Source organism: Dicentrarchus labrax, unplaced genomic scaffold (genome assembly GCF_905237075.1).
Source record: "Dicentrarchus labrax unplaced genomic scaffold, dlabrax2021, whole genome shotgun sequence".
NCBI classification, from domain to species: domain Eukaryota; kingdom Metazoa; phylum Chordata; class Actinopteri; family Moronidae; genus Dicentrarchus; species Dicentrarchus labrax.
Window position 1 is genome coordinate 26,410,306 of NW_026136705.1, and position 12,816 is coordinate 26,423,121.

The 12,816-nt window shown below is 40.0% G+C and overlaps 1 protein-coding gene across 2 annotated transcripts in view; it reads left to right on the forward strand.

Moving 5' to 3' along the window:
* LOC127363484 (polypeptide N-acetylgalactosaminyltransferase 10) overlaps positions 1 to 11,387 on the forward strand; it is a 329,736-nt gene extending 318,349 nt beyond the window's left edge. For both annotated transcript variants that reach the window (XM_051399975.1, XM_051399974.1), the window contains exons 9-12: positions 262 to 483; positions 1,051 to 1,167; positions 4,184 to 4,333; positions 5,619 to 11,387. In XM_051399975.1, the coding sequence (XP_051255935.1) occupies positions 262 to 483; positions 1,051 to 1,167; positions 4,184 to 4,333; positions 5,619 to 5,783 (654 nt within the window). In that variant the 3' untranslated portion in view covers positions 5,784 to 11,387. The remainder of the gene's footprint in view (positions 1 to 261; positions 484 to 1,050; positions 1,168 to 4,183; positions 4,334 to 5,618) is intronic.
* The last annotated feature ends 1,429 nt before the right edge of the window (positions 11,388 to 12,816 follow it).

Sequence of the window (12,816 nt, forward strand, 5' to 3'; positions counted from 1 at the left end):
CAAGTGAAATTGTTTTTTACTGTCTGGCACAGTTTTATTTAGCATCAACAATCATTGGCAGTTACACGACAAATATACAAATATTAACCGAGTATTTTTCATTGCTCTTCTTCAAACTCTTCTTCCTCTAGAGTATTCCTCTTCCTCCATCTGCTCATGGGTGAGACCCGGAATCTCTGGATGTCTGTTTTCCTACGAGATATTAGTCTGGATTGTCTAAAATGTAGAATGAAAACCAAACTTGTTCCGCTCTGATTTCAGAATCTGAAGCGCGTGGCAGAGGTGTGGATGGACGAATACGCTGAATACGTGTACCAGCGTCGGCCCGAGTACCGCCACCTGTCAGCGGGAGACATGACAGCCCAGAAGGAGCTGAGGAACCACCTCAACTGCAAGAGCTTCAAGTGGTTCATGAGCGAGGTGGCCTGGGACCTACCCAAACACTACCCACCGGTGGAGCCTCCTGCTGCAGCGTGGGGCGAGGTAAAGTCAGCATGAAACAGAAAATAATTTGTCATGAACCAAGCCAAGCTTTGAATATTTATGAATTCATGTATTTTATTTCTTGTGATATTTCCTGTGAGCTGTAAAAGCACAGACAGAAATACACTGTTAAGTTAACCATTTAAAAGTAATTTCAATATAACCATGGGACCAAAAGATCAGGACCATTAGTAACCGCTTCTTCTAAAATAATCTGTCAAGAAAATTTGGGCCAGTTGGCTCTAATAATCATATCAGTCTATCCTATGTGGCTGCTGTCTGGAAATTCAGTCTGATTGCACTCAGGGATGAGAGAGCCCATTTATTTAATGTGAGTCACAGAATAATTTGCATGTTATTCCCTCCCAAAATAAACCAACCTAAGAGTATGCCTCAACTATTTTTTGTGCGTAATGTCCTGTGTGATTATGGTTTCATAAAAGAACCTCCAGTCACTGTTCCATACTTCCATACTAATTATCTTCGTATGAATGCTGACCGTGTCTGCTAACTAACAGCCGAGCATCTCTTGTGTCCTCGTTTGTGACTTTGCTGTTTGTGCTGTAGGTTCGTAACGTGGGCAGTGGCATGTGCATGGAGAGTAAACACTTTGTATCAGGAAGTCCCATCCGCCTGGAGAGCTGTGTGAAGGGGCGGGGCGAGGTGAGCTGGAGCCACGGACAGGTGAGCAGCAAAAAAATTAAAAACACTATGAATAAATAGCGTAGTTCAAACTCTTGAGGCCTGTTTTTCTGGTAAAGACACAGAAATTTAAAGCCAGGCCTTAATAAGGAATTAAGTATTACTTTGTCCTTTGGCCATTACAACAGAACTTTAAGAGAGAAGACAACATTAAATAAAACATGCACAAATTAAACTGAAAGACACTAAAATACAGTTAATTAATTTATAAATACATGCAGGTTTTTGTATTTTTTTTGTCTTGTATTGAATTTCAGTGGATTATTAAGGATATTAGCGTCATGAGCACTGCTTAGGTGCTATGAGAAGGTCTTCACGGGTCCACTTCCTAGTAACCGAGACCTGACCTGGTACCAAGTTGGGCTGGGTCCAAATATATATCAGTCTAATCTGGTCCAGTCCCTCGTGTTCTATTGCAGCAAGTCTAATGTCTATGTGTCAATATGTGTGATAACTGAGTGCCTCAGCTCTGATCATGTGATGTGTCATCATCATCATCATCATCATCATCATCATCATCATCATCATCATCATCACCACAGGAGAAAGCGACACTTTTTAAGGCCGACAATGATTGTTACCGGTGTAGGGCAGAAAAATGATATCTTGCTGCTCTTTGTGACTGAGGCTGCTTGTTAATTGGTTGAGCATCATGCTGTTACCGGCATTCTCTCTAGGGTCGACCACATTTTGGATCTGGTCTAATTATCTTTAAGTTTTCTTTCTTAGAGGGTTTGATTGTATTCAAGTCTCTTTCGAATCGGGTGCCTTTGTTTTGAAAAGGAATGTATGTACATGTGGTCAGGGTAGGTTTTTCCACAGGTGAGTTTAGGATTGGCTCTTGTTTTATCCACCTGGCAGACTTTTTGCCTCGTGTTTAAAAAAATGTGTTTATAGGGGCAGACTCTTATACCACTCGACCACACCATCCCAAGAAGAATTGTTTTTTTTCCTAATGAGATTTAACCATTGTTGATAGATTGTCTCCTTAGCAATCGTATTTCTTCTGCTAAACACACATTAATGTCAAATGAACTTAAACGGACACGTAAACAACATACGCGCACTGTGCTGCTTCATTATCTTTGCATTGTTCTAAAGCAGTCTGTTTGTTCTCACACGTCACGCTGAAGATCTTTAAGCCGAGCTCATAGTACAACCTTAATGGATTGAATGTCCCCTTTTGTTTCCGCAGCTGAAATACTGCGCCTCAGAGCTCTGACAGTTTAATTGCTTTAATCTGGAGATGCATTGTAGTTTAATCTGTGTCACAGTTGCAATCTGTATTCGGCGCCGGCGAGAAATGGATTCAGTGCAAATCACAGGAGGCCTTCTGGCAGCTGTCCTTGTCAGGGTTTTTTGATTCTCCATAAGAGGAGTGGAGGAAGTCATTCAGAAAGTTTTTGTGAGCTGGAGGAACGATGGCCACATGTATATCACTGTATGTCGGGATTCAGAGTTTTTATTACATATATATTTTTTTTTTTTTTTTGTTTAACAACAGAAAAATAATGGAGCTTTTTTTTATTCGCAGACGATAGAAATATATGACAGATGTAATCAAAGCAAAAGGATATGGCTCTGTGAAACATCCACTTATCAGTCCTGACTGCCTTGTTCATCATGGTCATTTTTAATACAACGTTGAGATCAATGGAACGACAGTGACAAACAATTAGATAAAAAACGGACGATCATTAAGGACATCATCAATCAAAGTGTCTCAGACTCTCCTGAGTGTGATAACTCACCGTGATCTCGTTGCAGTTTTTAGATAAATAAATATTGATGACCAGTTAAGTTTGTGGAGCTGCTTCAGTCCTTAATGATCATTGAAGATGTTAGTGAGGAATTTCTGCACACACTGTATAGGGGACTTACATATATAACATATATCATAATATATATGATACAGTATATTTTGTTAAATTGCGCTTATTATATTGTTTCTTTGGTAACATGCATACAGACTCAGTACTTGAGCATTAATATTCATTTTATCTGCTGTTTCTTGGTCTGTGACAAACACAGACCCATGGCCACAGGAATTATACTCAAATTAAGATATATATTCAGATGCCACAATGACTAATAGCACAATCCCTGAAGCCCTGTGCAGTTTTCCCATAAGCAAACAAACACACCAACACACATTGTGAAACATGTTGAATGCATTTCCTTCCTCAGAAATAATTTACAAAGTTTTGCATAATTTACTTCTTTGTCTTCTCAGTGGTTAAGTGTAAAGCCATTGTGTCTGAAATGTACATTTGGTGGATCCCCAACCATGTGTCATCTTTATCGCTACAGTCAGGCAGAATATAAATAATTTATCTGCTATGGTGTTTTCAGTTCAACACGTTTAACCTTGATTCACCTAGAAAATAACCAGCAACCTTTGCAAGTCCTAATGAACCTATTTAGTGAGATTTTTTTTTATTCACTGAGGCTACACTCGCTTCTGATCCTCAGATGAACTCTTAGAGAGAGAAACAGCAGCACTTTAATGGATTAATAATAATAGCCAGTATAACCAACGCAATACCCAGCCAAAAATGATGAGGCCACAGCAACACTCAGAGAGAGTAACATTGACACTTTAGAAGAGTAAAACTTTAGTTATGCCCAGAGGGGTATTACAGAGGGCAAGGGTCAAAAACAGAGTTTAAAGGGAAGAAGAAAAATAAAAAATACATATTCTTAAATTAAGAGAAAATGTTTCTCCTGCTTTGAGATTTTTACTCTCCACTCTTTTTTTTTTCATTACACTAATAAGCCAAAATAGAGGCACATTATTTTTAACTGGAAAACACAAAACAGAACATATTTTGGTGCTTTATTGCTTGAAGTGGTTGGAAAAGACCACAGCTGTTTTGGAGAAACTTGAAGGGTTTAAGAACGTTCCCACTGATCAGCACCCCATTTCTCATATCTCCCTTTGCTGTAGAATTTAAATGTTTCAACATGGCATTATAAAGAACGTATTTATTTCCTGCAGGTGTTCACATTCGGCTGGAGAGAGGACATTCGGGTGGGTGATCCCATGCACACTAAAAAAGTCTGCTTCGATGCCATCTCCCACAACAGCCCTGTGACCCTGTACGACTGTCACGGCATGAAAGGCAACCAGCTGTGGCGCTACAGAAAGGTACGGCTGAGGGAAGTGTAAGAGCCCGAACTATAAACACATTATCTCTGTAGGTCAGTTTCTCTTTTCTGAACATTTTGTTCTCCCGCTCCATTCTTCTTTGTGTACAAAACAACAAAGCTCCAAACAGAGAGAAAGTGGCAGAGGAAAGTGTCAAAGCCCAAGCTTTAAACACATTATCTCTGTGTGTCAGTTTCTATTTCTGAACTTTTTGTTCTCTTCCTTCCTTCCTGTACAAAACAACAAAGCTCTAAACATAATTGTTATAAAATAAATGAGTTCAAGGGTACTTAATCATTCTACAGAGTTTTGCAATTTTAGACAGAATCTACCCTGAAGCTGATGGATATTCATAGGACCTCATTATGCTGTTGTTATGCATTTAAGCTCAGTTACAGGAGGCCACATTTGTATTTAATGAAGTGTCACAAACAAGCTTGTTTGCCTCAGTAAACCGTTTGAAGCAAAAAGATAAAGACAGCAGAAATACAGAGAGATTTCTACAATAAACACTTCCCCAAAACCCTGCAACTCAGTTAAAACAGAATAAAAAACACAGTCATCTTGTGCATGACAAGAGCGGGTATATTGTTTCTTTCATTTTGTCCAAACGCAATCACAAAATACATATAGGACCAGAATCAGAAGTGCTATCTAACCTGCGATATATCAGCCTGTCTGTAAACATATCTCAGTAGTGCAATCCTAAATTTGCAACCCCTTACTTGAACCCCACTTATTTAGCATGTATAAGCAGTATAAAAACACTTGATACATTGGTTATAACAAACTGTAGTGTGATGTTAAGCTGAATGACTATGCATCACATAATAAACATAATATATAATACTTTTTAAGTATTTTATATTGATATAAAACATGTATGTTACACATGCATATATACATATATTGGGGGCAGCTGTAGCTCAGGAGTTTGAGTCATCCACTAATCCACTCATTTACATGTGGACAGGAAGTAAACTCAAACCACTAACGGTTTGAAAGTGTTCTGGACAAAATCGTTGTATGAATGCAGCCATTTACCATTTGTCAATCATTCATTATCTTTTATGGATGCTTCATAAATGGAAGTTAAGGTTGATGAAAAATACATTAATAAACATTTAAAAGTCCTTATATCTGCTAATAAGTGCATTTTAGTTGGTTATAAACGTGTAATATACTGCTTATAAATGCTAAATGCTCGGATGGGAAATTTTAAAAAGAAAAACAGCCTTATTTCATTCCTTTTTCTTCCTGTTTCTCCCCCCCTCCGTCCTTCCAGGATAAGAGTCTGTATCACCCCGTCAGTAACAGCTGTATCGACTGCAACCCGACTGAGCGGCGAGTCTTCATGAACACGTGCGACCCCTCCTCCCCCAACCAGCAGTGGCTGTTTGAGAGAACCAACGCCACCGTGCTGGAGCACTTCAACCAGGGCACCAACTAATGCCCTGCAGCATCCTCAGAAAGAAAACAGACTCCTGACACATGCAGACGTGGATCTTCTGCTGCTGATGCTGCTGCTGCTGCTGATGCTGTGAAATCGGGTTTTACATTTACTCTAGTTCCCCATTTACCTGGCGCTGAGGTGACAGCTGTTTCTCTTCTTGGGCTGCGCAGTGTGAGGCTGGGTGGGATACCGTGGGGGAAGTTGGTTAAACACATCCATTAGACGAAAGACTGAGTTGAGTTCTGATTGATGGGTGTGTGTTTAAAAGTGACTTTGTGTGTGAAATGCATTTGTTCTGTCACAGCACCGCTGTGGTGGTGGGTCCATCTCACTTCCTGATTTTGCTGTTGATTAGTTATAGGACATTCCTCTCCTCTCTTTTCTCATTTCTGTCTTTTTTTTTAAATTTCTCTGCCTTTATTTATTGCCTTTCTTTCCCTCACTGTTCCCTCTATTCCCCCTCTATGTCTATCTACCTTTATCCTCTGTCTCCATCTCTTTCCCCTCCCTGTCTCTCCCACTCCGCCTCTGCCCGCACGTCCGTCTCTATCTGCCTGCATGACTGCATCTTTGCCCACCTTCTTCATTCTCCCTCTCAAATCCCCTTATGTCTCTCCAGCTCTGACAATGTCCCTGGGGGGGCGGCGGGAGAGGGGGGCTCCTGCTGAGCCAAAGTCATCCTGACACCTGGGTGAAGCCAGGCAGAACCACTCTGAAAATCACCTGGTGAATTGATTCTCCTTTACAACCCTCATCCACCCTCTGTTCCTTCCTTCATCCTCCCCTCGTGTCTCCTTCGCCCCCGCCCTCCATGGCTTGTAGTTTCCCCCGGTTGGCTCTCCCTCTCTCTGTCTGTGGCCGATTTTGGCACAGCCACTTTGAATGTAGCAGGTGGAAGTTAACAGAAAGAAAGTGTAAAGGGAAAGAGATGGCAGTCTTTTTTTTAATGCCCCTTGCTCCTTTTTGCTCTGCACTGTTCTTCCCTCGCTGTATTTATCGATGAGTTGTCTGCAGGTTTGTCACTCTGCCACGTTATTCCTCAGAAGCGAGCGCTGTCGAGCATCAGGGTGTGTGCGGTCCAACTCTTGCTGGCTAAGGGCTTGTTTGTTGTTATGATGGTGCTGGTGGGGGCAGGAGCTGCTGTCACACCTCTCAGACTCTCCCCTCGCTTTCTGTGTGCCCTTTGCCGCTCCCAACCCGACTCCGCCAATCAGTCGCCGGAACGACCTCGTCGCACACGGCCGAGCAGGGGGTCACGTCACGGCGCAAAGCAGCAGGCAGGACCGCAAACCGACTCCTGCCCGCCTGGCTGGATGACTAGCTATGTGACTGGCAGGCCAGCTGATTCACAGCAGGGCCGCCTGATTGGCCGGCTGCCGAGCTGACACATCACTTTAGCGTACAGTGTGAGCAGGAGGGGAGACGAATTGGGGAATTACTCTGGATAGGCTCGCAGAGGTAGCTCTGGGATTGAGACAAATGTGGGGGTTTAAAATGCATAAAGCACTTGTGTAATGATAAACTTGAATGAAATCTTAGTGCCTTGTTGGAAGAGGACAGAAAGTGTGTGTGTGTGTAGGTGTGTGTGTGTGTGTGTGTGTGTGTGGGTGTCTATAATCAGCGTAGGGGACGATTCACTCAATTCAGGAAGTGACTTTTCTTGGAAACTGAGAATCTCCTGAATCTCATTTAGAACTGAACATGAATTGACCTCGACTCTGGTGCAGGACATCGAAGGCATCACCGGCGTTGCGACTCTTCTAACGGCTTTCTCGATGAACACACATGTAACTGCTGGCTGTGAATAGAGCTTTTTTTTTTCCACCATATTTTCCTCCTGCCTTGAAAAGTTAACTATAGCCCTAAGAAGCCCTCTGTTCTATTTGAATCATGACATGATGCTGTTGTGTTCTTTTTCCCACCTATTCAATCCAAAGGAATTTCTATGGGAAAGGGAATTGTTGTTGTTTACCACCTTTTTAAATCCCCTTTGTTTGTTTTTTTTAAAGAAATTTATTTTCATCTTTTGTTTCCATACTGTGTTTCAGCTGATGGTGATTTAGTTTGAAATCCTGCTCGACATGATGTTCTGGGATGTTCTGGTCTGTCGCCTGCACCCTCCTCTAATCCGATTATGTGAAGCAGAACAATGTACAGTGTGTGCCGTTTTAATCATCACTTATAGGTATTGTGCTCTGTTAGATTTTAGTCGGTTGTAGACCAAAACTAAAAAGTCAGATCCTCGACATTAGTCGAGGTACTTTTTAAGCCACAAATCAGACTTGCTCGGTCACATTAGAATTTACATTTGTTGTGCAAGTTAGACCTTTCCAGATGATTATAGTAATAAATAGTATGAAACACAAATATGTAAAAGCAAGAAAGTTGCCAAAAAAACCTGACTTGAAATTGCACATTATATCATTATGAACTTAAACATCCATCTATCGACAGCTAAGACGCTTTAGTCATACATTTTTGTTTGTGAACACAAATCCTTTACAATTAATAGGAGTCCCTAGCTGGAGAGCAGAGTTAGAGCAGTAGCTGTTCTAATGTTTATATTTTTATTATTTCCATCAAAAAGTAGAACAAGTTCTTCAAATAGACAGTTTAAACTTCAAAATCCATACTGGTGAGCATTGAAATTAGTTATTCATCTTTTAAGTCTATTTAAAATACAAATACATTACACTGCTGCTTCACTCCTAAGAGGAATTTTTGGGAAAATCCTTTACTAAAGCAAGTTTAGTAGGTTTATACAGTCGTGGGTACTGGTCAGCAAGATGCCACCTTCACACTGAAAGCAGAACAAGTATTTTCCATGGATTTGGAAACTGGCTCAACCATTATTTTATTTGCTAATTGAAAATCTATGATATCCATTAGATATCTTTTTAGTCAGCTGTCTACTTTTCTTCAGACGTTTTAATTAAAAACCAAAGTTGCAAAGTGTATAAAAAAGGTGATTAACAGTATATGCATAACTTCCCACCCATCATGTATGTCTCTTATCTGACAAATGACAGTCTTACATCTTGTTTTATTTGTTTATTTGTCATCATTTTATTCAACTCTGTGAAAATCCTGACGTTGCAGAGTGTTGAATATAGTTCAGGGTTTCTCTGTGTCTTTTTCCCCCTGACCTTCTGGCTACACGCCTGGACAACTTGTAAATTGTCAGATTGTTAAGAGGTGAGTGTGAATTGTTGCAGCAGAACACTGAGTCACTGTTGTAACCAAGTTTCCAATAGAGAACCAAGCTAAACACCCATCTGACCTTTATACACCCTGATTCCATTCAAGTTTCTTACATTTCTTCTTTGCACCACGATAAGAGGGTTTTAAAATGTTTAAAAGTTCTTTTCAGATCAGTAGTGCAATCTGGGTTTTTCAATCATGCAACTTTATTGTGAAGGACTGCTTGACACAAACACTGTACTTGCTTGTTATGTAGAGAGTTGGATACATAAGGCAACATTCTGGGCTGAACTGAGACACTGGTATTATTTTTCCATTATGATGAAACATGTGCGACATCTGAATTAAACTCACCAAGAACATGCTCAAGGATGCACTAATCAATTTTATTTCATATTAACAATGAATCAAACGGCTACATGTTTCCAGCAGCAGCTGTTATCACCAAATAACATCTCATAAACCCACTGAATACCACCTGCCCAGCACCAAAGAGCAGACCGGCAGAAGCAGCGGTGGAAACAGTGGAACATTCGAGGCGAGGATATAGAGTGAATATTGGAAACACAACACGACTTCAAAGTTTATTGTGGCTAACAATAGCAACATTATAAGGTGATTATGTTGGGTCTGTGTCTGTCAGTTTGTTGGAGAGTTCTTCTGCCCCCAGGTGGCCAAAAAATATCAATTAATGCAGCTTTAAGCGCTATCTCACAATACAAGCTCTAATTCATAAAAAACACTTTTGGCCTTTTTCCCACTTTGGCCACCTCAGTAATTACTTAATATATTTTATAATTTAATTCCACAGCTCTCAGTATCAGGCTTGCGTTCAGTCTATATTTATTTAAGGATCTCCTTTATTCAAAAATATCCTTGTGTTGTGTTTTTGACTACTGAAATTTCAGACCTTGACTTCACTGAATACACTTCCTTAAAAATCTGATATTCAGCCGCACCCCGGGGCAAGAACAGATCCAGTGCATAACAAGCTCAAAAGCCAGTCGCTGTCTTGCAAATGCCACTGGCAAAGACACCTGGAACCTCCAGCGCAGAGTGGGCTTATCAGCACAGAGAGCGAGACGTTGCACTAGCATAGGGAAAGTTCTGACAGCAGACTTGGAGTGTGCAGTTTTTGGATGGAAACCGGACCCTCAAGCTTCCTCCCATTTACTACCTTGTGACAATGTGAACACACTGTAACATTGTAGCAGATATTACATGTTTCACAACCACTAACGCTGTGTCAGCCACTGCCAGTTCGGAGCTAATAAATAATATAAATAAAAGATGCAGACAGACTCCTCATCTGGATATCACTGAGGTTCAGACACAAAGGCTCTCAGTGAGGGGAGAAAGAATGCATCAAGCCCCTTCTCAGAGTTTAGTTTTATGTGGGAAAACCATTTTTACAAGTCTGGTCTGTAAGTCTGAAATTACAGAGGCAGATGTTGACAATGATAATGAACTGCTCTGTGGAACAGATTCAGGGGAACTGAAGCAAACTAGATAATGTCAAAGAAGTGATATGAACCTCTGTGGACACTGCTTTGTTTTACACAATGTCCATCTTCCAAGCATCTATTTACAGGGCAGTTCATTTGAACTGTAGAAAAGAGAAACAAAACAATAGATTTTCGCTGCAAAAATTTTACTTAAATGATTTCTCTGAGTAAAAGCTTTGCCCAAGATGTTGCTAACAGTATCCCTAAAGTTTCTTAATTGAATAAGCTTTTGAAAGTATTTAATTATCAGAGTATATTGTACCTTTCCATTGCACATGTAAAGTTTGTTTTATTACATAAAACTGTAACTTGGGTCGAGTAAAGAGTCTTAATGGTGACAGTTTACATTTGCTTTATTCCAGCTTTTATCCACTGTGGTAAAGTATTAAAACCTCGTATTACTGTGTATCCACTCCTTGATAACCATTTAACCGTGTAAAAAAATACAGTTCAAGCATACAAACACATTTGTTCTTGTATTCACAATGCTCTCCACAGTTTATGGGATAAGGCCTTTGTAAATGTGCTGCCCTTTTTTGTTGTGATAAAAAAAAATACACACATTTTTTTGGTGAATTTTCTTTTTGCCCCATGTTGTTGTGGTCAGACTGAAATCTGTTGAGCAATGTAAAGAAATGTCATTTTATAAAAGCAAAGGTTTTTAATGTCCACGGCCAGCATCGGTCAGTCACACAATGTTGTGTAACGTGTGTGAATTTTGGTGTAGGGAAGTGTAAATTTTGTATCTCATGAAAAATATCCAATATTTTTTTCTACTGACATTGCAACTGTAAAAGTGTATTTAGATATTTAACAAACTGTACAATTAAACTGGAATTGTATGATATTTTTGCTGAAATTGTAAAATAAAAAGGTTTCTATATTTGGATGAAAACCGGTCTGTGGTGATGAATTTAATGCTTACTCTGTGAGCATGTGCCGTCATGTTGGAAGAGCATCAACTAAAAAGCGTCCCTTCTTCCTCTTTTGACTATTTCAAACCCGAACAAGCAGGTATACTGTATGTTTACTGTTTTGCATCTAAAATTGGCCATAAAATTACAGGTACGGTTTGTCATGTCCTTTCAAAGCACTTGTGATTGCTGACTAAATGCTGCCCGACAGCCCTCTATTGATTTCTCTTTCTTTTTCAGTCTTGGCTGAGGTTGAAAAAATCTCAACTGTCCAGGTGCAAGTAAACCTGTCTGAAAAGAACCTGTAGTTCTTCATGTGTTTACACATAAAATGTCAGGAGACGCACGCTCAGCAATTGCAGGGTTAAAAAACAGCAAGGGACAGAAATAAAAATTTGAACTCTCTCTTTTCCCCTTTATATCCTTGTCATTTTTTATTGCTGCCCATTTGGCTTGACAGCAGCCAAAACATTTTTGAGCTGAAATTGCAGAGTGACCAATCACTGTCTAAACACAAACTGAGAACTGAAAATTGTTTGTCAGTGTGTATTTAAATGCCCCAGTCACATGTATTTTGAGCCATTTGAAAAATACCCCATTGAATATTAATTAGTTTTTATTTCACCATGAGGAAACACTGATGTAATGCAAACATACATGCAGAAGCCTCAGTTGTGAAATTATTCAGAAGTGGAATCAAACTTCAGTGTTTGCATGAAATAACCATATTTTTTATTCCACCGTGGAATTTTTTGGGTAAAGATGGTGCTTGATTTGCATACAAGTGTACACAACAAAATTTGAAACACTCAAAAACATGTCCAAAAGAGCAAGTAACACCCCCCCTGAAAATCTTGTTTTTGTAGACTACACATAGTTTAAATTCTCACCAAGTAACAAATTACATTTACTCTTATTGCTGATTTTTTGTGTACTTAAAAATGTACCATTACTTAACTGGTTGTAAAACTGTCTCAGTTTGATACTGATGCCTCTATATGACATAAACAAACAAGACCATCAGCAAGAGGCTAGAATACTGAGGAGAGATCCTCAAATGTGGCCAATCAGAGCAGTTGTACATCAAGTCAAATGCGTTCTGACAACGCCTTATGACACCTAGTTTGTTTCAGATATACTCAACCCTTTGTGTGCCTCACAGTGAAGGCCTTCACAGATGTCACCAAATTTCACAAATCTCATTAATTTGACCAAACGCATGGAGGTTTTTCTCATTTTCCAACTGAGAATTTGCAGCAGCTTTTATAATCTGTGTGAGGCGGCGACCCATCCACAGCGGAGATGGCAGAGCACCAGGTGGACAGAGTGGCTGCTCATTCCAGCCGCGATCGTCTCTTCTAAATAACTTCAGCGTGAACGTCTGCTGCCCAGAGCTTTCTAATTTCCTCC